Raw genomic sequence first — 25,790 nt, 5'->3', positions numbered from 1 at the left:
ATGTCATACTTTTATACAGTATATCTTTTCAAAACCATTTTTTTTGAGGTTTACCGCTAACATATTCTTTTTCTATTCATTTCTGAAATTCATAGCCTAACAATACTTCACAAATGTAAATAACTAAACTTTTTTCTATGTTCAGTAATTACATACAATATCAATTATCACCATAATGTTTACCAAGTTAACAATTATAGTTATGTTACATTTTTTCTCTGAATTGAATTAAAATTATAATAATACACAAGGACAACAGAAAACTAGATTTCATCAGTTCTGATTTCAAAGTTCAGTAAACACAACATAGTGGAATTTAACTGAAATGGATGAGTGGAAACATAACTCAAATGAGTAATTTGGTTAAGTCGTTAACACACTTCAATAATAATCACTGTTATTATAACAAGACTGTGTGTTCTGATATGGATGTAAGCAACACTGCAGCACCACAAGGAACAGTCCTGTCTCTTCACTCTGTACGCCTCAGTCTATAATTTTAACATCAGGTCATGTTACTTGCAGAAATGCTCAGATAATTATGTGCATATTAGTCGTATTAATAAAGGGGATGAGACAGAGTATAGGAGTCTAGAAGAGAACTTTGTTTCTTGGTGCAAAGAGGAACTGGCTATTGACTTTCACCGTAACAAAGAGCCTCTATGTTGGGTCACTGTTGAGGATGTGGATGTAGAGGTGGTCCACTCCTACAAGTACTTGAGGGTTCTCATTAATGACAGGTTGGATTGGTCTTGGAACACAGAGGAATTACATAAGAAAGGGCAGAGCAGGTTATTTTGTTCTCGTTAGGCTGTGTTCCTTTAATATAGGAAGTGACATCCTTCACATCTTCTATAACTCTGTGATGACAAGTGCAATTTACTAGTGGTGTATTGGGCTGGTAACATCACTTCAGTAGAGGTCCACCAAACTAATAAGCTAATTAAAAGGACAAGCTCAGTTATAGGACACACTCTGGACACCGCAAAGGTAGTAGTGAAGGGGTTCCTTTATAGTAATACGCCTAATGCCACACTGTGACTATGACTGTGAAGTCAGAAGTTTTCTTTCTTTTTAATTTTCCTGCTTCACATTCTGGTGTTTGTGGGGATAAATAGTTATATCTATCTATCTATCTATCTATCTATCTATCTATCTATCTATCTATCTATCTATCTATCTATCTATCTATCTATCTATCTATCTATCTAAGATTAGATTTACCATTAGGTAAACTAAATAAGTACAGGCATCTCAACTGGACCCATGTTATGTCTGTCATCTTTATTTCAATAAATACCAAGGTTGGTTGATGAAATGTCATGCCCTACCTGCATTCTTAATATCTGCTGTGATCTCCAGTTTCGGCACTGAACTAACTTTCCATGAAAGGGTCAGTGACACTTTTGTTATTGAAATATTTTCTGCCACCTTTACGGCGTTGTCATATATAGAGTATGGTGTGTACCTCTGACCTAAAAGTCATATCCTAATCTGCCAGGCTAAGAGAATTAAACCTTTTCATTTTAGAACAGAAGAGGTTACATGAAGAGCTAATCCAGGTCTTCAGAATTCTCAAAGGCACCTATAAAAATTGATCCTATAGAATCCTTTCATTTAAACAGTGAATAGTATACTGAAGGACACTGGCAGAAAGTAATTCTTCACACAAAGGGTTGTGTAAATCCAAAATAAACATCCAAATCATATGATTAAAGTAGAAAACCTTGACAGCTTTTAAAAACTAAGAGATACTCAGACACCTTAGCTGTTAACTGGCCGAACAAGCTTAATGTACAGAATAGTCTCAATATATTTGTCAAATTTCTCATATTCATATGTTCTTAATAAACCACCATAAGTATTTCTTCATATCTCAAATTCATAAATTTACAGAGATGGATGGATCTACAATGCTAAAGTCTATGCACTTCTCAAAGAACATGCTTGCAAAGGATTAAACTATAACATTATAATAAATATCATTACATACACGTCAGCAAATTAAAATGAAATCAAACAGTTATTTTCTTGACACCCACTCATCAATTCACTGCAACTTCACCACTGACATTTGTAACATTATCATTATGTATTTTCTCACTACATATTAACAGCAGTAATCTTGACTGTCAACAGAACTTTCACAGAGGATGCACACCAAAAAATTAGCATTTTGAATCATGAATAATACCAATTTGGAGATTTAGGACTGATTGATTTGTGTAGTTTAAGTTCATGTTGTTCAGTGTATTAGGCTGTGATTCTGCTCTGCACATGTTTTCAGGATGTGAAGGTAGTATTAAAATGATCCAGTCATTTTACACACATGAGACCAAGCTGGCATGCTATATATGTGTTTGTATACAAGACTAAGAGATTTCACCATTACCACGTTCAGATTAGTCATGTACAAACTAATAAATTCAAAATCTCTGTCTCCCAAATTCCTTTATGTCAAAAGGTAATAACTTTATTGTAATTGGAGGGCCAAAATAACAATCTGTTATGTTTGGCCCTCCTCTTGAGGAAGTTAAGCATTAAGTTGCTGTGGTCTTGTAGTACTCTGTAGTGTGTTTATTAATATATTTGGAAGTTCTAAACTATCAGAATTTCTGCTCATGACACAGTGGTTAGCATTGCTGCTTCATAGCTCCTAAAGATAGGGACTCTGGCTTTCCTACCACATCCCAAAGACATATTGGTGAGATTTCCTTGGGGGGGTTCTAAATTGGCCCAACATACAGTGCCCTCCATAACATTTGGGACAAAGATAAAATTTTTAATTACAATCCAAACAATTCAGATGTGATTAAATTGCAAATTGCAGACTTTAATTTAAGGGCATTTCCATATACTTCGGTCAGACCATGATGAAATTACAACACTATTTATACATGGTCTCCCCATTTCAGGGCACTATAATGTTTAGGACAATTGGCATCACAGGTGTTTGTGATTCTGCAGGTTTCATTGCTTAATTTGTGCAGATATAAGATATCAAGGCTTGATTCTACCTGAAGACTATATTTGGAATCTGTAGTTGCTATTGTTCAACAAGAGGACAAGAGCTATGCCAAGTAAAGTCAAAGAAGCCATTATGAGAATGAATAACAAAAACACAACCATTAGAGACATCAGTAAAACCTTAGGATTGCTTAAACCAACTGATGGTAGTATTATTAAGAAGAAAGAATGCACTGGTGACCTCATAATTGCAAAAGGACTGCAAAGAATTCTCATTTTGTTAAAGAAAAAGCCCCAATCGCTTGTCCGAAAGATGAGAAATAGTCTGACACAAACAGTTGTGTTTGTGTCAGAAACTATTATTCATAGATGACTTCATGAACAGAAACAGATAGGCCACACTGCAAGATGCAAACCACAACAACCTGTATCCACAAAAACAGGATTGCCAGTTTGAGGAAAAGTACTTAAAAGACCCTGCAGAATTCTGGAAAAATGTCTTGTGAAGAGGTGAGACAAACATTAACTTGTATCAGAGTGATGGCAAGAGCAAAGTGTGGAGACAAAGAGGAACTGCTCAAGGTACAGAGCATGACATCTCATCTGTTAAACATTGTGGAGGGGGTATTATGGCTTGGGTATGTATTTCTTCCATAAGTACTAGCACATTTCTCTTTGTTGATGATATAACTGCTGATGGCAGTTGCACAATGAATTCTGAGACGTGTTGAAACATTTTATCTGCTCAGGTGTAAGTAAATGCCTCAAAGCTCACTGAATGGTAACAAGATATTGATTACAAACATACTGCTAAAGCAAAACATGAGTTTTTCAAAGCTAAAAAATGGAACATTCTTGAATAACCAATCCAGTCACCTGATTTAAATGCAACTGAGCAGGCCTTCCAGCCCCCGAATCAGGCAGGAGCTGAAGATAGCTACATTAGAGTCTTGGCAGATCATCACCAGAGGAGATACTTAACACCTGATGATGCCTATGAATCACAGACTTTAAGCAATCATTGCATGCAAGGGATATGCAACAAAGTACTAAATATGATTGCTTTAATATACCTACCATTGCTATGTCCAAAACATTTGTGGTGTCCTGAAATGGGGAGACCATATAGAAAAAGTATTGTAATTTCAACATAAGGTGACCAAAAATGTATGCAGATACCCTTAAATTAAAGTCTGCAATGTGCACGTTAGTCACATCTGAACTGTTTGATTTTGTAATTTTAAACTGTGCAGCAGAAGGGTAAATCAAGGAAAAATGTGTCTTTGTTCCAAGGATTATGGAGGGCATGTAAGTACACATGTTAATACATATGTCTCTTGTGATGGGCCAGCACTCATGATTGGTTTCTTTCCAAATTCTCACAGTGACACAAATGTCCCATGACCAAAAATATACATTAACTGGATTCTGTAAGTGGATGAATGAATAGAATTGCTGCTGCTCTCATAGTAGTGCTTATCAGTTAACTGAATTATTATAAAAACTGGGGTATGGCTTTGTGAACTGAGGCTAAGTATTCTGTTGTTACAGGCTAAAGTGATGTTGTAAATTCAGCCTTGAATAAAATTTTCACTTACCTGATTAATTTTACAGAGTAAAATGTCTTTTAAATCTCATAAATAAAATTAGTTGTTATATAACCCTACACTCCTAATTTAAATTATTTGAACCAGTAATGACTGGATAAAAAAAAGCTACCATGACAATTTCATGACTTTAGTATGACTTCTACAAGACAGGTATTTGTTGTCAGACATGTTTTCCTTCACTATGAAAGACAATGTAAAGTGTTTAAAAACCAGAAAAAGGCAGCAGTGTGGAACGAGTGTCATTCGTCTTGGAGTATTAAGAAAAACATGCATGGAAAATGGCAAAGATTACAAGAAACCATTTGACAGTCACTAAGTTAATAGTCACTTTTAAGATGAGGAAATGAAAAATGCTAAATAATGAGTAAAACTGGCAACATTTATCAAAGGATAAGCAGCTGTTTTAAAGCAGAACATGAATAAGTCTGCTGAGTTTCTGTCCTTGCCTCCCACTTAATAGTGTGATCTCTGCTGTTTATTGTGTCACATAACTCTCAATCCACAAGAGTTTCTAAAATCAGGACTGATATTCTGAGAGCTGGGATTGCAGAACACAGGGCCCTGACTGACAGCTGGATGCTGAAAAAGTCTTGCAGGATTAAATTTGTATCTGCACTACTTCACAGCAGAATCCTCTCTGAGGACTCTTCTGTATCAGCCGCTTCCATTGCCAGCCGACATTTCAACTTGATTTGACAACAAACTCTACTTTAGGCTGTTATGTTGTGTTTTTCTTTAAATCTAAATCACATTTGTCTCCCAGAAATCAATTAGCATACTACTTAGACTTAAGCTTTAAGTGCATATAAGAATAGTGCATTCAAAGTAGAGCACTGCTGTGTAAATCATATGACTGTCCTATTAAACAATGAACATACCTTTTAAAGACAGGTCATGTTTAACTAGAAAATGTGTTTTAAGGTACAATTATGAAAGGCAGTATTACCTAAAAAGAATAGCAAGCTGCATCTTTTATCATACATTGTGTTATATTTTATACCATCATTCTAGCTTGACTCAAGTTCAAATCTTTATTTTATGTCTTCTTTGTTCCTGATTATTTTGTTTATGTTAATAGTTTGAATTACATTACAGATTTGATATTACTTACTGTATGTATTTTATTAGTTTGGGTACTGTTTTGTTTCTTTGTGAATAAGTTGCATTTGTTAGGTGTCTTGTATTTTGTGGATGGTGACTGTCACTGTTAGGAACTTCCCTCCACCCTATATATCCAAAGGGTCTCCCCACAGTTCTTGGCAGTTCATTTCAAATGTATTTGGGATTTTGATGAGTTTTTTTTTCTTTGTAAAGTTCTGTGCTGTGATATTTTTTTGAATTTTTTACCCAATTGCTCACTCTTTGACCATTTTTTAAGAATATCTGTATTAGGACTTGTTTGCTTTGGATTGCCTTTTGTGTTAAAGGTGACTCTTTTTTGCCTTTTATGGTCCTACTGAGCACCACTGTTGTGGAAGAGCATTTTTTGTGAAGAAATAAATCTGTTTTATTTATAAAGAATAAGTGTTTGCTCTTATTACTAACCAGGGTTTGATGGTGATATCCCCCTCTATTGGGCATTTTTGGAAGTGTTTTAGGAATTATGGTTATAGGATTCCTAGTTCAGAACACATTATAAGCCATGTTTGTTTTAAATTTGTCTTTGGATATAGGCACTCAAATCTGGCTATTTGAAGTACAGTGTGTTGACCTCATTTTAGTTCAAGTAATTGCAATCAAAAATTGTTTAGTACAACATTAAGGGTTGATGAAAATGTAGTACCTGAGACACTATTCATCTTAATAACCCACCAAAAATCCTTTCAGACAATAACAGAGGAGCATAAAAACTCCCCAGAGAAGTCATCTCAAATCTGAGTTGAACCTACGTTTGGAGGGGCAGTGACATCGCCTATTATTTCATTCGTCTTTCGCCAATCCATACATACATATATTTATCAATTAATGATCCCTGATTTTCAACTATAGTTATCGTAAAATTTCAATCTGTCATCATGTTCTCACATTATTGTTTTTCATGTTAAGTCTTCTCATAACTTACTGGACAATAAATGATCTTGTATGTTATCTTGTTTAATTTTGAAAAGTATTAACCTTTGATTTGTAAAGCAGTTTTTGATTTTGTGCTCTATACATATACTACCACCATATAATGATTGATTATTTTACTCAAGCATGGAACCACAAACAGGAGATCACCACTGTAGTCCAGTGGATATGTTCTCCTACTTACTACACTAGTGTTTTCAGTTTAAACTTGGATGCTTTGATGAGAAGTTGATAGAAAGAAATACTGTTATTTTAACTAACATTAAACTCTTTCAATGGAAATGTTTTTGTGCTTTGTGACGTAAGTCTTGATGCTACCAAAATATGCAGTACTAACTCTGAAAGGGGCAAAAATCATACAGAAAAGGTAGAAACCTTAAAGAAAATTTGAATGGAACCATGCAGTTTTTGAAATAACTATTGTATTTTGTTTCTTATGATAAAAAGGTCAAAACACAAAAATGAAGCAATTTAATAAAATAAAATGAACAATAGATGTTTTTCTTTTTGTCTAATGATCATAATACTTGCCTATCAAAATACAAACTCAGAAAATAAAAGTACATTTAAGATGTCTATTTAAACAAGGAGTTTAAGTACTTGCAATAATCTGTCTTGATTAACAAACTGGATGGAAGGAAAATCAGTAACCACAGGGAGTGCTCAACAGCCATAGTTAAAAAATACTCAAGGCTAACTTAAATTGGTGCTTGAACACATGTCTGTAAAAGCCACTTCTCTTTAAAAACTTCATTTTGAGGAGCAGGGCAGAAAAATATGGCGTTATTTCAGTGCCACTATTCTGAGCGCACGTAAAAAAATATTGCAAGTGCAAGTGTTGCATTTTGAGGAGAAATTTATTTTGAGCGTACAAAAGCTGAATTTGAGTGAACAAAATTCATTGCTGCGTGTAAAAAATGTATTTCAGTGTTTGCGCTTATCCATATACACACACACAATAGCACCCCTCTCGCTCAGTTTTTCATTTGCTTGCTCGCAATGTGTTGCTAGCTCACAACATTCTCTGCTACGAACGCTCAACTCTCTGTACACCGTTATAAGTGTGCCACAAAACCAACCAATCACAGACTTGGTTTCAAAAATTCTGATTGGCTCTTACGGTCTCCAATCAGCTCGCTAGCTGCTGCATTCCGGAAACAGTCCGAAATGTAGCTAAATCCAGCTAAACTCAATTAAACCCCTATTTGCGGATAATATCTTTAATTATTTTATTTTAAAATATATTATTTGTTAAGACTATCGTTGGTGTAGTATAATGTAGTTGCATTATACAACCATGCCAACTGACTGTTTCCGGAATGCAGCAGCTAGCGAGCTGATTGGAGACCGTAAGAGCCAATCAGAATTTTTGAAACCAAGTCTGTGATTGGTTGGTTTTGTGGCACACTTATAACGGTGTACAGAGAGTTGAGCGCTCGTAGCAGAGAATGTTGTGAGCGCAAGCAACACATTGCGAGCAAGCGCAAATGAAAAAACTGAGCGAGAGGGGTGCTATTGTGTGTGTGTATATGGATAAGCGCAAACACTGAAATACATTTTTTGCACGCAGCAATGAATTTTGTTCACTCAAATTCAGCTTTTGTACGCTCAAAATAAATTTCTCTTCAAAATGCAACACTTGCACTTGCAATCTTTTTTTACGTGCGCTCAATATTTTTTTACGTGTGCTCAGAATAGTGGCACTGAAATAACGCCATAGAAAAAGAAAGGCTATTTTATTCTTTAGTTAGAAAAACAGGCATTGCACATCCAATGTATGCACTCAAGGTTATTCCTCAGTAGGTAGCAGTACAAACATTTGCTCAGTATTTTTTTAACACTCATGCTTTTACCTCTACAGGATTGCAAAGGGTCAAAGCAGCCCTAGTTGCATCAGGTGCAAGGTGAGAATGAACCTTTAACAAGGTGCTCATTTGTTTCAGGACATATTCACAGTTCCTGTTCAGAGCTGATACTCAATGTACATGTAAAGTATTTGGAAACTGCAGTACCCTGAAGAAAATCACTTGGGCGCTGAAATAATATTTTAAAGCCTGATAAAATAGACCTTGTATTTTGGAATTGCCAGATGCTCTTACTAGTTGATGTATTGGATTTTTTAAGCCCTTTTCTGTGTTAGTTCATTTAACATATTAAATTCTTTAATATAACATAAATATCTTATAATTTATATATTTTGTATTCAATATCTTAAAATATAAAAGCATTGTTCACACAAGATGGCAAAATCAGTGAATTGTTTTTGTGTCTCGGTATCTGAGGCCTCAGTTTCTATGTATGATATTTATGGCATATGGAACTGAATGTGTGGTACTCTACAAGAAAAACAGCTTTCATTTAGTCTGGGATTTTCTGGATATTATATATTTTTACCGGATGCTATTGGATTGTCATAGAACTCTAATTATGGTTGGTGGCTTACCTGGAATATACCTGCTGGAGTATAGCATTTAAAGGAGACAGAGTATTAATCTATGGATTTTCTATGGATTCAGGTTTAATAAGTCATATTCTCCATGAATAACTTTTCTTTTAGTCTGGGAATTGTTTGATGACTCATTTCTTTACTGGATGCTATTTGGATCATTATAGAGCTCTAAAGGTGGATTATTTGAGGCCTTGGCCTACTTGCAATTTACTTGCTGGAGCACAGCATCAAAAGGGGACAGTAGTAGTATTTTATGCATTTTCTATGGACTTGTGCCTGATCGAATTAATGGTACTTTTCAAAATATATTTTTATTTTTATTTATTTTTCTTGGGAATTTTTGGATGATACATTTTTACTGGATGCCATTAGTTGGCAACAAAACTCTATATGCAGATTGCCTAAGGCCTAAACCTACCTGGAATTTGCGTGCTGTTGCACAGAATTTAAAAGGGACAGAAAAGCATTCTATGGATTTTCTAAGTGGTACAGTGGTTGTTTGATTCTCGCAGTTTCTGTTAATTCTGTTAAGATCTGCATTCATGATGGATTGTCTGCTCTATTGTAAACCTAAATTAAGGATTCACTTTTGTTCTTGAAATTTGGACTTTATGGCCTGGTAGCACTACGACTGTGAATTGCTGTAGGGCTTTGGGTAAGTTGAAATGATTGCATCTTTCCTGATCTACAGACTTGAACACCTTCGCTGTTCGGTTTAGATTCTTTGCTGTTACCTCATCTTTTTTTAAACAAAACAGCATTTTGAATTGACATTATGTTATTTTTTATATTATTAGTGCTTAATCAGTGTCATCTAGGATTAAATGAATTAAATGTATACAAGGGGGGAAATCTTTTCATCTTGTTGCACTCCAGATAACTGTCAACTTCCTTGACAAGTATTTTTGAGTTACATCATCAGCCAGATCCTGGACCTATTACCCCAGTGCAGTGCTTATCTACCCCATCAGCTCTCAAAAGTAGAACAGATATTGGTTTCCTACATTTAAATATTATAAGTCATGTACGTAAAATGTATATGATTACAATCTGGGTAAATGAGACAGGCACTGACATAATGGTTCTATCAGAAACTTGGCTAACATTTATTTTACTGCCACAATGTAACGTGAATAATAAGATAAGTACACTCAAAATGTATATGTAAAACCTAAAAATATTAAATTTTAGTCCAATAAATAAATAGTTTAGCTGTCTGAATTTCCTGCATTCTGTTTATCAGGTTATTATTTGTTTGCTTTGTTTAGTGATGAGAAGACAAGAATTCAGTGTAATGCAAAAAATGTATGAAAAAATTTGAATTTTAAGCGATATAAAAAATAAAATGATTCATTTTATTTTTTAAACAAATGCACAACAAAGATGAACATTTATTATTATGCTTGGAGAAAGTTGCCTTTAGGCAGTACAGTGATAGTGATCACAAACTCTGATGTCCTCATACAATTTAATTATCTCCTCAGTGTGTTCATGTTTGAGATTAACTGAAAATGATTTTAAGTGTGTTTTTTATTAGTCCTGATTTGTGTCCATCTTTGTTCTAGCTTCTTTTAATTTTGAAAAGCTGTTTAAGTAATAAAAGATTAAAACATTTGTGAAACCTGCCGACTCTGCATTTCAATTTTTTTTCTGACAATTTTAATAGTTTATAGGAGCCTGGTCTTTTTACAGTACGGGTTTACACGGCTAGTAGTTAATAAAATTGTGAGAATTGGACTGGGGGCTTATAGTAAGGAGGCAGTAAACATAGCCAAAAAAGAAGCAAATTGCTACAGATATGGATATTAAGTGCAACATGTAACACATGAGGAATAAGAACATTAATATTAGACAAGACTCATGAGTTGCCAAAGTGGAAATGAAACTCTAAAATGATTTACAGTTCATTTTGATAAAGCATGGGTACAGGTATTAGAGCTACTGCCTCATAGCTTCATAATTTGGACACTGAATCCAAGGTCAGGCAATGTCTATGTGGAGTGCTCACATTCCCCATTTTTCTTTTTTTGGGTTTTCTCATAGTACTCCACTTTTTTTCTCACATCCTAATCAAATGTGTATTAGGTTAACTTTAAATATTAAGTGGATATATGTAGATACAGAATTCACATCCTTACATTTCTGCATAGAAGCAGAAAAACTAAACAATATTAGATTGCAAAAGCAACAGAATACAAATTAAAGGATGTTACAGGCAGCGTCACTAGTGCATTTTAAAGATATGTCTGGTCTAAAATGAATAGGTTAATCTGAAAAGCTAAACAAACGCAAAGTTAGTCTTGTGTAGAGAAGACTATGTGGAGATCATAGACACATTTTAAAAAGTGGCAAAAAGATCAACAAAATTAATTTCGTGATGAATCATTCTAAGAAAACAATGTAAGATTCTCTATAAATCAAAAAATAACTGCTCATGCAACCAATAGTGGAAAATTTGCTTAATTTGTTACTCAAAACAGGTATTCTGTTATTGTGACAGAGTAGGGATTGCAAAAACAAACCAGCTTGTAGGACTCAACAGTCTCCTTTATTCTGTAAAGTTTTATTTATTCATTTGTGTTTTCTTTGAAAACAGGTAGACCTTCTCCACCCCACCAAAGTGACTGGCATTATCACCCAGGGAGCAAAAGATTTTGGACATGTACAGTTTGTTGGCTCATATAAGCTTGCCTACAGTAACGATGGACAAAAATGGACGATATATCAGGATGAGAAACAAAGAAAAGATAAGGTAAGGGTGGGAAACCCTCGTATATATAAATACATCAACATATACAGTATATAGTAAATGAATTTCAACATTTCATATGTTTAATGTTATTTAATTTTGCTCCTTTCTCTTTGCTAAAGGTAGAATTAAGTGTGGCACGTGGAATTGACTAGGATGTTATATTGCAAACAAGTTACATTTGTTTAATTATTTCTTAAGGAAATTGATTTAACTAATACCTCTTATATGCGCAGTTCTCATATAATTTAAGATATATACACTAGCGGTCAAAAGTTTTAGAACACCTCAGTATTTCCAGTTTTTCTTTACATTTAATCAGTTGAAATGCAATGAATGACCTGAAATGGTGAAAAGGTGAGCAGTAAACAGCCAGAGGTTTAAATTTACATTTAAAGTAGTGTTAATTTTAATAATATATTTTGATTCAGTTTAAGTCTTTCTCTTCTGACTAAATTGTATATTAGTTTTAGTCACATTTTAGTCATTTAATTATTGTTAGTTTTAGTCGACAAAAAGTAAATTAGTCAAACAGACAAAATCAGGTGGATATCTTATTTCACTTATGGAAAATACTCTGTAAATAAAGAAGAGTCTTCTGTAATTGTTATATGTGAATTCCAAACATGGATGTCCTTTATTTACAGCTACAGTTGGAGTTACAAATGTTCCTGTTAATGCAGCACAGCAGACTAAGGAAATCTAACTGAAAGCTTACTTTAATCAGCTAGGTTCATTTACATATAATGACTATGAAACATTTCAAACACACCAATCTACATACATCCAAATAGCATGGCCCAGAAACACACCTCTGCAATTAGGCATTATGTAAAGTCCCAAACTAGTTAATCATTTAAGAGTCATTGGTGATACCTAGTTAAAAATAAATAATACTACTTTTATATGTACTACTTTTATAAGAGAACAAAACATAAAATGAATTGTTACATATGATCTGATTTTCTAATTTAAATGTACTGGTACAGATGGCAGGATGTCCTAGTTAAATAGGTAGACATTTTTCTCTTACAATAAATCACTACATTCTTTTCAGAAACTGCTTCTGTAGCTTAGTGTTCCTTGTGTGGTGTTTATAAATAATTTTCCTTCTGCTTGCATGTCATATTTAGCTCCAGTCTACATAAAACTGCATTTTTAAAGAGTTTGCCCCATTTTCAACATTTTTAGGGGCTTATGCTATTTTTGCGGCCTAGGCCAATTCTTGCAGTTTTGGTGATACTAAAAAATCACACATTTGTTAGATATATTGGAATTAGCATCATTAATATAAATTAAAAAGAGTAATTGCTCTAACGCATGTCCCTAAAGAGCGCCACTGATCACTTTCCCTATGTGGGTTATTCTCCTGTTACCTGTTCTCTTTGCACCCTTCCTGTCAACAAGTTTTTCAAGTTACCCATTATACCAATAAATTCTACCTTTGGAATTAACATTTGGTGGTTTTTAAAAATCTCAAACAACTCATTTCAATTTTTTGCTTTGTTTTTTTTTTTTTTTTCGGATATTCCATTTGCTACTGAAAAAGGTATAAAAAGATTGATTTCTGTCTGCCTGCTCCCCTGTGTTGGTGGCAGCTGTTTGTATTTTACAACTTCATATTTTCCAATTTTGATACTTCTAACTCTGAATTCTGCTTTTTATTAACAACTGCTATTTGAGTTTAAGATACTCTGGCTACCACATCTTGCTTTGTTATCTGGCAGTGATTTTTTCCTAGTGCTTTGGTGTTTGACCTCTGACATTCAAAAATAACATCACCCCTACAGTGGGTATGAGGAACAAGTTATTATTTTACCTGTTTATTTTTGTTTTCCCAAACTTGTGTCTGAGACATATCCAGACTTTCAGGAGGGAGAAGTATTACAGACTTTTTCAGTTCCTTGACATAAAGGTGAAAGAGAGACAAGAGTTTCATCTTCTTGGTACTCTATTTTTGTTAGAGGATAAACAATTGTAATTGGGCTCTTTCTGAAAAGGTCCTCATTTTTGAGACCCTCTTCTCTCTGTCACTTTCATTTTCAAAAAGCTACAAAACCTTGTTGATAGTAAAACCAGTTCTCTTTGTTAGTAGCAAGTGAAGTGCCACAGTGCACAAAGCAAACTAGCTTGTGAGGCAATTGTGCACATCCTCTTTTTATGTTTATTACTTGTATTGTTGCAACAGTGCAAAAAGATGATTTTTCTGTAGGGAGTAATATCAAGAGAAAGTCAGTTTGAGATGTCATTACATGTTGTATTTAATAATGCACCTGTTGTGTACAAATACACTTGGGCATCAATTACATAAGATAAATACTAAATAGTATGTTCACAAATAATGTACATATACTGTAATGGATTTACAGGTTCATGTTTTACACTAAGAGAACTCACAAAAAATGTAACTCTGCTGTAAGAGCATGTAAAAAAGAATTACCTAAAATGTAAAAAAATATTAGCTCACCACAAGACTCGGATTTCTTCCTTAAAAATGAAGCATTAGTACTGCTCTGTGTTTAGCAGCAGTAGAATAATTTATTAATAATTTAATGTCTTAAAAGCGAACCTGGCAGAAGCTCAGGTAGTAGTCACATTTATGCTAGCTGAAAGTTAAATGTTGTGCTGCTGTTTTAATCTGTCACTAGTTTTGGCAAAGGTGGCTAAATATTTTTGAAAAACAGCTGAGTTTTAAAATTTCTATATTGTTTTTTGTATTTGTGAGACTTAAAATTGTTTATATCCAGGATTCAATCCTGTCATTTGCTTTTGGGATAGATCCGGCACTCTCGATACTGTTTCCAAATGAAGGCAAAGATGGATGTCCATTTATGCAGTGAAGCAACCTCACTTTGGCTCTCTGATACCAAAGGAGCATTTTTATTGACTGTTCAAATGTATTTGTTCTTTCCGCAAATTATCTAATAATGATAACTGTTCACCCCTCATCCATTTTAAACATCACATGAATTAACAGTAGTTTTTAATCCTCTTTAAATACTTTTTGATCATCTCTTCAATTTTATTAATCACAAACAGGTGCTGTGCTGTTCAACAAGGGTCAATAACAAGCCTTCATATGTACATGTTAACTATCAGAACAGATTTGGAAATATTACAGTTCTGGCAGAATGTTTCCCAGATTGTTGTAAGAAGCTTTAAATTTATATACCACAAGGCATTGAAAGGTTTTTGCCAATTAAAAAGCCTGAAGGGTGATATTAGGTGTCCAACTCAAAAACAGAAATAAACTAATTATGCTACCGTTTAAGATTTTTTGCATTTTACACAAGAACTGTGCCTCATAGTAACAATGACCTTTAGCAGCCTAGCGGTTCTCTCATCGGACTTCATGCTTTCAGTCTTTCTCAATTTATAAGTCAGACATCCTTAGCATAACTCAGGCTGCCTGCCCAGTAGCATCCTTGGGAAAATATTGCTATTTTCCAAACTCTTTTTTTATCATTCTGGCACTCCTGTCCATTCTACTTCTGGAATATTACTGTATGCATGACAGGGTCTGTCACCCAAGCAGTCCCTGTACTCCAACACTGGAACACAGATTTGCTTTCTCCATACTATTGTATTTTTCTTGTTCAGATTAACATATTTGTGCAGGATTTTATTTTGCCAGTGTCATCTTGGTTGTACCCTTGCCTCTGGCACCCATGAACAAGTCTTTTTGTAAACTGTATTGTGTATCATGACAAATAGACTGACCAAATTCATAATTATGTTAAGAATTGTTTACCAACATCAATTTTCTTTGTCACAGTTCTTTTCTGCACAGTATGCTAAATTAGATTTTTCTTTAATTGTTCCTCTAAGACACCATGTGTAGTGGCAAGACAGACTACACCCTGGGCATTTTGAAGTTTGGGGCTGACCGGGATCAAACTTGAGAAATGTCAGACATAGAGACACAGACACAAAAAGATGATATTCACAAAAGCAAAAGTAGCTTTTATTTAAAGGTGCATGAAAACACAAAAACAATGATCCTGAAAATAGTGAATATTTACAATGATTATTGCCAGTCCCAAAATAAAAATAAGCAAAGACAAAAAAATGTATATACGCATAACCTGTAGTCTTCCTAAATAAATAAAACATGACCAGGAAGAAACTACAGTAATCCCTCCTCGATCGCGGGGGTTGCGTTCCAGAACCCCCCGCGATAGGTGAAAATCCGCGAAGTAGAAACTCTCCCACACTGTTTATAAATATTCTCCGCACAGTTATACAGTAAATCCTCGTTTATCACAGTTAATCTGTTCCAGACTGTACCGTGATAAATGAATTTCCACGAAGTAGGATTCTTTATTTATAAATCTAATATTTTCACAGTTAGAGCATAGAAAACCTGTTTACAACCTTCTAAATATGTTTTTTTAACATTATTAGAGCCCTATAGACATTAAATAACACCCTTTAGTGAAAAGTTTAAACTATGCTCCATGACAAGACAGAGATGGTAGTTCTTTCTCACAATTAAAAGAATGCAAACATATCTTCCTCTTCAAAGGAGTGCGCATCAGGAGCAGAGAATGTCAGAGAGAGAGAGACAGCGAGAAAAGCAAACAATCAAAAATCAATAGGGCTGTTTGGCTTTTAAATATGCGAGCACCGTGATAAAGCGGCCGCAAGGAAGGGATCAATGTGAAGGTAGTCTTTCAGCATTTTTTAGAGGAGCGTCCGTATCTTCTAAGCAAACAGCCTCTGTGCAAACAGCTCCTCTGCTCACACCCACTCCATCAGGAGCAGAGAATGTCAGAGAGAGTGAGAGAGACAGAGAAAAGCAAACAATGAAAAATCAATACGTGTTGTTAGAGCTTTTAAGTGTGCAAAGCACCGTGCGGGAAGCATATCGTGTATCATTGAGGAGTTTTATTTAATACGTAATACGTACTCTGATTGGGTAGCTTCTCAGCCATCCGCCAATAGCGTCCCTTGTATTAAATCAACTGGGCAAACAAACTGAGGAAGCATGTACCATAAATTAAAAGATCCCTTGTCCGCAGAAATCCAGGAACCAGCGAAAAATCCGTGATATATATTTAGATATGCTTACATTTAAAATCCACGATGGAGTGAAGCCATGAAAGTCGAAGCGCGATATAGCGAGGGATCACTGTATACAAAACAAAGTAATTTCAATAAATCCCAAAAACATTTACAAGATGAAAAACACAGTGTATATACAAGAAAAACAAAAAATGCACCACACTCCTTTACTAAACTATAAGTAAGAGATATCTATATCTTTACTTACTGTATATGCTTAAGAAAATATATACAAATAAGCACAAGCCACTGTGCTTGGTATACTATCCGAATTGACTATACCAAATACACTTTCCTCCACAACCGAGGTGAGATGATCCCTAGAGGCAGGATGTGCCTTTTACACCTGGGATCGAAACTTCCAGCCAATCCTGCGCCATGTCGCTTTTTTCCACCTATAGGAGCTGACGCAGATGCGTTCTGCATACATGCTATGCTCAGATCTTTTGAGGAATATAATTAAAAGCACCGCGGCCTCGTGTGCAGTGTGCGCCCAAAGTTAAAATCCTCTAAGAGGCACACCCCCACACTTTGACAATTTAAACAGGTAAGTGCTTTCACTTTACCTAAAGTCAGTCATATGTACATTGTTTTTAAGACATTTTCCTTAAAAATTTGCATTGTTTATTGTTTTAATTTATGTCACAGAAATAATATAGGAATTATTAAAAAGTAAACATATTAATGTTGGCAAGTTAATTTTAACAAAAAATAATCAGTCATTATGATCTGTCTCCAACGTCTGAGCTAGTATAGAAGAGGGGATTTTTTGAATAGTCCTTGCATATTCATTTTGTTTTTGTTACAATCTCTTCCAAAAATATCAAACGCTTATTAGCCTACAGAGTACTAACAATTTAGTACTGATGCTTGCTACTTTAAAAATGATTGAAACAAAGATGGAATATTCATTACAAAAATGAGTTCAGTGGTGTTATTAAATATTTTATTATAGAAGACCCAAGGGGATGCTGAGTTTGACTAACTTTCAACCTACAAATAATACCATCAAAAAGAATTAACACTGACAGGTCTTTTGGCTTTCTCTAATTGTGTAACATCAGTTCGTATCTGTTGCTACTCTAAATTTAATCAGCTTTAAGGAAACCACTGCTTTTTAAGTACCTTGTTATGGTCACTGGTTATTTGGCACATGTTACAAGTAGGTCAAAGCCCAACAGCCTTTTGTCTATGAAAGATGTCCCAGACAAGCAAGTGAATATTTTATGAAGTATATGAAGTAATCTATATGAATGTTATGTTGATCATTACTAAGTATAAAATTCATCTTGGGCTTGTTGGGCAACAATTACTATGTATTTCTGGAGTATGAGTATTTTTACCCTAGAAGATACTGCATTAGTTTAATTGTTAAAAAAGGTAGGTTTGTCTCAGGATATTACATAATAACATAGCTAAGAGCAGTGGTCACACCCCAGTATTTCCGGATTAGACATTGACTGTAGGAAGAACTGACCTCGGTAGATACCACCTCAGTAACTGTAAACTGAAACGGTTTTGTGGAGAAGGTCTTGTGCACGTATGAGGTACACTTCTTACTTAGGACTATAAAGTATGGAAGGCGCTTGTTTGGCATTAACCATCTTCTTTTTGGGAATGTGCTACTTGCTTGACATAATTTCCTATGCTGTCCCTAGAGAACATGCATTTCTTTTTCCAAATAGTACTTATGAACTGCTAAATAAATATATATATTTTTTGATGATCCACCTGATGTCTTTATTCATTATATAACCTTTCAGAGGTGTGATAAAAGGAATTTAGTGCAAATTTACCATGACCTGATATGACTACATTTGTGATATACTGTATATGGGTTCTTCAGATTAATGGGGAGGGTTTGCATCAGAATAGGCATCCGGCCATAAAAATCACACTGAAACCTCAATTGGAGGATTCTAAAATAGCAATATAAAAATCAGAATAGCTAGAGAAGAAGAAAAAGATTGTCCAAGTACATTTCTGTTTACAGGTCTGTTTATAGGATCATTATTGTTTATTTGGAATATTAAGTTAATGGTAACTAGGAAACACTTGGACCTCCAGTCTTCAAAGTAAAGTGGTTCACGTACTTCTTATGAAAACAGCACCCAGGCCACACTTCTGAGGGTGCCGCCACCATTGTTGTACTGATCAGTCAGCCTTTTGCCTCAATGTGCTTCACTGTCAGCAGAGCTCTCCTTGTGCATGGCCGTACTGCTGCTTGCTGTGAGAAGGACCCAAAGCCCAATTACATGGCTGATGTAGCCCACACAACCAATTAAGATCAAGGTTCAAAGGCCAGTGCTTTACAAATTTTTGTGTGGCAGACAACCCTTAGCATGTTATAAATACACAGATTGTTTAATAGTAATTGGGGTATACAAGTAAAGGTCTTGTAGTTACTTTAAAACATGATCCTTTCATTTAAGTGAATAATGCAAAAACACTGAGTCCTCATACAGTATACTGTAATATAAATTACAATTATGGCAAATGTTGTTGCAGAGACTAATTATGCAAACACTGGTTCTAGAACTCAGCAATGCTGAGTACACACAACAAATTAAAAGTATTACTGCTCCCTGTCAGTCCACCTGAATTTGCTGGTCTAGCAGATTAGCTTGGGGCCTATGGCAAAATAAGCAAGAGCAGTGAATATGCAGACTTGACAGAATACGATACTCAGCCTTAAACTGTCATTGATCTGTGCGGTAAACAGGCCTACACTACATCACATCAGCTACACTGCCTACCCTATTATCAATACAAAATCCAAACCTCTTCACTCTAAACAAGGTCAGGGTAAGTAATGCTAAATAATAGACATGCTCAAGGCAAAGCTATTGAATGATGTGTCACTTCCTTACATATTACAATCCAAGACCAGAAGAACATATCATTGAAGTAAACGGATCAAGATGGTAGGATGTTATTATTCATTTGGCCAGTGACATTTGGTTGTGAGAGTATGAGTCATGTCAGCTGTTAAGATTCAGGCACTAAACAAAAGTGTTTGGATTTTCTATGTAAAGACTTAACACTTGGACCAGACAGGAAGAAAGAGAGTGTACTGCAAGATAAAGATATCAATTCTCTAATACAATTTAAAAAAGGAGCATGTTGGGACCCAGATACCACTGGGTAATTTAAGCAGCTTCAAATATTTTTGGAACATAGTTATTTTAATTTTTCAAAACTGTGAGAAAACAATGTTTCATCAAATAAAAATAATTCAGTGACCCTGACTGTTTTTTGGTGCTTATTTTCATCTTCTCTGTGTTACTTATAGCAAAAAAGATTTAATCATTAAAATATCTTTGCATTGTGACATTCATAACTGGCAGGTTTGTTTCTTTATTATTTTGCTTAATATACCTATGAGTGATACTTTAACATGGGCCTCATGTATAAACAGTGTGTACGCACAATAATGTTGCGTACACCCGTTTCCACGCTCAAATCACAATATATAAAACCTAAACTTGGCATAAAGCCATGTACATTTTCACGGTAGCTTAGTCCTTGGCGTACATAAGTTCTCTGCTTGGTTTTGCAAACTGGTGGCACCCAGCGTCAAAGCAGTGTATTTGTTCCAGTGTGGTTTCCCTTTCTTTTTTACATCCACATCCCTGATGCGGCTTTATCATATACACTGAAATTAACCACATATTGTTTATTAGTTTAAGGCATCTGATTGTAATTAACCTCTTACAATATAATGGTCCACGGAATGGCTAAACTATTTCAAATACCATAGCTGCTTTAGCGTTGTTACTCTCACTGCACCTTCTATTTCTTCTCTCAGCTGCTCCCGTTAGGGGTTGCCACAGCAGGTCATCTTTTTCCATATTACTCTCACTGCACCACTCGGAGTATTTATATCACTGTATCTGAGTGTGGAATCACAGCTCTGCAGCAGCTGATCGGAAAGAGAATTATCAGTATACAGCATCTAGCACAAGCTGCCTCAGCTATGCTGCCTATTTGAACTACTCTCATATAGCAAACGCTTCAGAGCCTTTCCTGTACTGACCTCACGGTTCAAAAATAGTTCTATCTCAAGAACTATAAATGCAATCAATCAGTCCATTAAGTGCTCCTTGTAGAACTGTTTGTACTTATAAGTACAATTACCTCACTGTAAACTTGCGATACAGTTATAATATTGCACAACGTGTGCCACTTTATATATTATAGTATTATATACTATAAATATTTTTAAGATGAAATGCAGCAAAATATGTTTATTACATTATACAGATAAAATGTTAACATTATTTAAATAATCTATATTTTTAATAATTAAACATGTGAGGACACGGTGTTGCAACGCTAGCAAGGAGCTGGCGCCCCGTTTATGGATTGTTCCTGCCTTGCTGGGACTGGCACAACACTGGAAGGATAGATGAATAGAATAATTAACATGTACTACAAAGATATTTAATGATCCTTAAAAGTTTTGAAGAATCGGAGTTCTAAGCTTACAGATGGCTTAACGTCTATTACTGAGCTGATTGTGTGGCGATTGGGTACTTGGAGAAAGAAAAGGAAGGACAGGCATTGGAGGCTGTACTGCGGCAATAAATTATTTAACCGAAGGTCGCGCATGGCTCAGCAAGAATCTTGCGCGAGGCAGGAACAATCACTGGATGGGGCACAAGTTCGTCACTATCAGTGTGCCACTGTGTTCCCATGTTTAATACATGCTTTAATTAATATGATATGAATATTGAAATGATATTAAGTATACATCTCAGTATTTAAATTATTCAGAGAACTGTAATATCACAAATGTAATGGATTCTGTGTCCTGTCGGAGAAAGAGAAAGCCCGTTTAAGAGGCACGTAGTAATTCACAAACATAGAGCCCATAGAGGAATACATACAAAACAAGGCATTTAACGTGCTACTTTAGTTACAATGGGATTTGAGAAACTAGTAAATTAAACGATTTTAAGATGAAGATTATGATGTTCTACTTTAATGACAAAATAAACTACATGATTAAAGTGGAAATTTCAAAATTAAAGTTTCGAGCTTTTTTCCCACTGTGTCCCTATTTTTTTTTTTTCTCTGTACCCTAATAAGTTTTCATATGACACTCAGATAGTGGGCTACGACTTGCCTTTTCACAGCGATTTTGATATCTGACAACTTCTTTTTAATTTCGGGCACTGTGCGACTTGTCAATTTGAGTTCTTGAGTTTCTCTGACACTCTATGTCACTCCATCAACTTCCTTTTGTTGCTTATACCTTTGTTGAAACCAACAAATAGTACGTTTTTCCTTGCCTCCACTTGATATTTGATGAAATTTTTCTATTTTCCCCCGTGCTTTTGCCATTGCCTTTTCACAGAATGCTGAGCTTAAGGGCTATTTATATTGATTTGCATATTCAAAGAGGCATAATTCTGGGAGGAGTTGGAGAGTGGCAGCAGGCGTGTGCATGTGCGTTAATTTTCACGCTCACTGGGATTTATGTAGCGAAAGACCGTGGAAGTTGGTGTTCGCACAGATTTATGTATCTGGATTTTTTTTGTGCATATTCAATGTGAACATTTTCGCTTTTGTCCATACGCCATGTTTTAGTGTGAATTCTACGTACGGTGTTATGCATGAGTCCCCAGGCAATTGCATCCTGGAGTGCCAAAGTGGCTGCAGGTTTTCACTTTAACCAATTTCTTAATTAGAACTTGTTTATTTACCCCTAAAGCTATATGTTTTTAGGCTTGGTTTTATCTAGCTCACATGTTGTAATTTGAACATTGAGTTGCCTAGTTTAGTTGTAAACAACTGCATTTAAGTTTTAATTGTCGACTTTTTTATTGATTTTAATTTTAAATAAAAGCAGATATTACATACAATTAAGTCAAACTTAATAAAGCAAACAAAGCAAAATTCAACTCCCAACCAACAGAAAGAGAGGAGAGCCAACAACCAGAGCTACTCTATAAACAGAAACAAAAAAGGATGGGTACCATATTCCCCGAAGTGGAAGTTTATTCTGAAATGGTATTAATTAGATCCTACCATGTTTTTAAAAAATTCTGAAAAGATCCTCTAAGTGAGAATTGGATTTTTTCCAATTTCAAGTAGTACAGAACATAATTTACCCACTGTCTTATGAGTGTTGGGGTGGGAGTCTACCAGTTGAGCAAGATAAGTCTATGTGCTAGTAGTGTAGTAAAGGCAATTACAGTTTGTTTGGCCTTCTCCACTTTCAGCCCATCTGGAAGGGCACCAAACACAGCTGGTAATGGGTTCGAAGTGATTGTGACGCCAAGGCTGTCTGATAGGCATGCAAAGATTTGTCCAAAATGTTTTTATTTTGGTGCACGCTCAAAAAAAGTGGCCCAGTGAGGCTGGTGCTCGATTGCAATGTTCATAGGCTGAGTCATGCCCTGGAAACATTTTGGACAATTTTAAATGAGATAAATGCACTCGATCAAAGATTTTAAGTTGAATGATTGAATGAATTGCACATATGAAGCTCGAGTGTACATGGCTACCTTCCACTCCTTTTCTGAAATATTAAGTGACACATCATTTCCAAAATGTACTTTGGGGTCTTTGAAAGGAAAGGACGTTAAAATATTTTTATAAATTGTAGAGATGTGCTCTGAATGTTCAAGGCTGATCAGTGTTGACTGTTTTCTTAACCAGCCATCAGTTAATAATGAGGTGCAATTGACCAAGGAACCACCAGCTCTCCATTTGGGCCTGTGAATATGCATCATAAAGCATCTGTGTTAATAAATTGTTTTGAAACAGATGAGAGGGAAGGGAAAAACCAGAAGGTACAATTCAGTTCTGGAGCACAAAAGTTATGAATAATGTTCTCAGAAAATGAAAGATCTACGTAAAGATCTGTCGATAAAGATTAGTCTTAAAATAATGAAAGTACTACCAAACCATAAAATTAAAAAAACAAGTTTTATTATCTGCTAGGCCTATCTTTTACTTACAAAACAGGTTGGAATGAAACACCATGGCCAAGGCCATAATGTAAATAGGATTGCCATGGGGTTACATCATTATAATAAACTACAGGGTTTTTAATTTATTCACTACCTGTTCCAAAAAAAAACATTCTCACAGCTGAACCATTGATAGTAGCTTGTCTTGTAAAGAACTGATTTCACATCTTTTGTTTAAATTGTTACCCAGCCAATCTTACTCTTTTTACCATCTTGTCAGTCTAACTCTGTGTTATAAATTATGAAAGTTTGCTTTGCAGTTGGACAGACAAGCAGCCATGCTCATATTAAGATCTACTTTCTCTTCCCTTGCATATCACAGCCTTTACATATCAAAATATTATTCTCATCCTAGAAAAGTAGGCTCTTTTATCACAAACTTAATCCTAACTGGGAAACACACTTCAAAACTGACCAAAAACAAAACACTTGAGTGCTTAAAATCTTACCAGTTTTAACCTGGGACGTACAAGCAGCTGTAAAGATGAGAAACATATTATTATGATCAGCAAAACTAGTCTTTGGTTCAATGGCAGTAAGGGCATGTTTGGGGTTTGTGAAGTATTATTTCCACATCTTCAGCTGTGTCCACATGACTTGGCCCAGAGAAAGAATCCAATGGCTAGATGGATGGATGTCTTCCAACAGAACATTAAACCATAAAGACACAATAAACAGCAGTGGCAGAGTGTGTTAGCCACCCCACTTTTATCATTTTATTAAATTATTTATATTTACCCAGAAAGTGATACAATTCCATATCTTTCCCCTTTTGCCACACCACTGTGAGACAAAATGTTGGCATTTTGAGGCCTGCAGATGAAATCTGTACAATTTGTCATATATATTGAAATATATCTTATAGACATTTTTCATATAAACTGTGTATATTTTCTAAGAGTATTATAAACAATATTATAAGAATATTTACATATTAAGCTATATCTTGTTTGCACTGAAGGAGTCTCTCTTCTGGTCTCTTCAGATTTCATGGTCCTACTTTAATTAATCTGAACCTAGGTGAAGATGGAGAATTTCTTATGTACTACAGTTCAGTCTAGCATCTGTAATTATGATGAAGTTTTGCAAATGTCTGATGCTTGATCTATTACTGGGAATAATAATATCTCATGACCATTCTGAGGTCTTTTTTGAGGTCAGGTGGGATAGGATGGACAACTGGAGCTTCTATACATAATATTGTCAGAGAACTTCTCGCAGAAGGTTAAAAATAAGGAATTTCAAATGTAAGTACAGGTAAAATTCCGTTACAATGAACTGCCAGGAACCTAAAAAATATTTTGTTGTAAATGGATTGATGGATGTAATGAACATTTCATTGTAATGAGATTCTGTATTTGTTGCTATTGTTCTTTCTTTAACTTGCATCCATGTGTTTGCAATCATTTCAATAGCTGCTTTTGCGTTAATTTTAATCTTTTTCTGACTACAGGTTATGCTTACAAGAATTTTTCTCAGCATTTCCTTGAGATAATACACTTTCAGGGTGTGAATGATGCCCAAATCCAATGGCTGAAGCACTGCTTGCTGTGCAATTGGCTGGGAGGAATTCATTGTGAACAGTTATCAATCAGAATTTGAATCATCCTTTTCTTCTTCTTCATATTGTGAGGCTTCTGAACTCTTTTGGGATTGGGATTGGGAAGCCCCCAAAATGAGAATGTCATGCTCAAGTGCGTCCCGAAGCGCAGTTGCCACCTCTGTGTAAGATTGTTTGTCCGTTGCCAGGGCAGGTCAACAACAGGCTCACAGCGGTGCAGTGAGATGACACAGAAGCGAATCCTAAAAGATCGCGTCGTGCAATAAATCCCTGTCTTACACCCCAAAACACAAGGCTGAGTCTCAGTACTTTAGCAAAACCAGCCTTATTCAGCTTGAAA

General features: G+C 35.2%; 1 protein-coding gene across 8 annotated transcripts in view; it reads left to right on the top strand.

Moving 5' to 3' along the window:
• LOC120532859 (EGF-like repeat and discoidin I-like domain-containing protein 3) overlaps nucleotides 1–25,790 on the top strand; it is a 939,662-nt gene that overhangs the window by 820,125 nt on the left and 93,747 nt on the right. For all 8 annotated transcript variants that reach the window (XM_039759297.1, XM_039759296.1, XM_039759295.1 and 5 more), the window contains one exon: nucleotides 11,693–11,848. In XM_039759297.1, the coding sequence (XP_039615231.1) occupies nucleotides 11,693–11,848 (156 nt within the window). The remainder of the gene's footprint in view (nucleotides 1–11,692; nucleotides 11,849–25,790) is intronic.

The sequence above is a fragment of the Polypterus senegalus genome, chromosome 7, assembly GCF_016835505.1.
Source record: "Polypterus senegalus isolate Bchr_013 chromosome 7, ASM1683550v1, whole genome shotgun sequence".
Lineage (NCBI taxonomy): Eukaryota > Metazoa > Chordata > Cladistia > Polypteriformes > Polypteridae > Polypterus > Polypterus senegalus.
The sequence above is the reverse complement of the archived record's forward strand: the minus strand, read 5'-3'. Positions and strand labels throughout refer to the sequence as shown.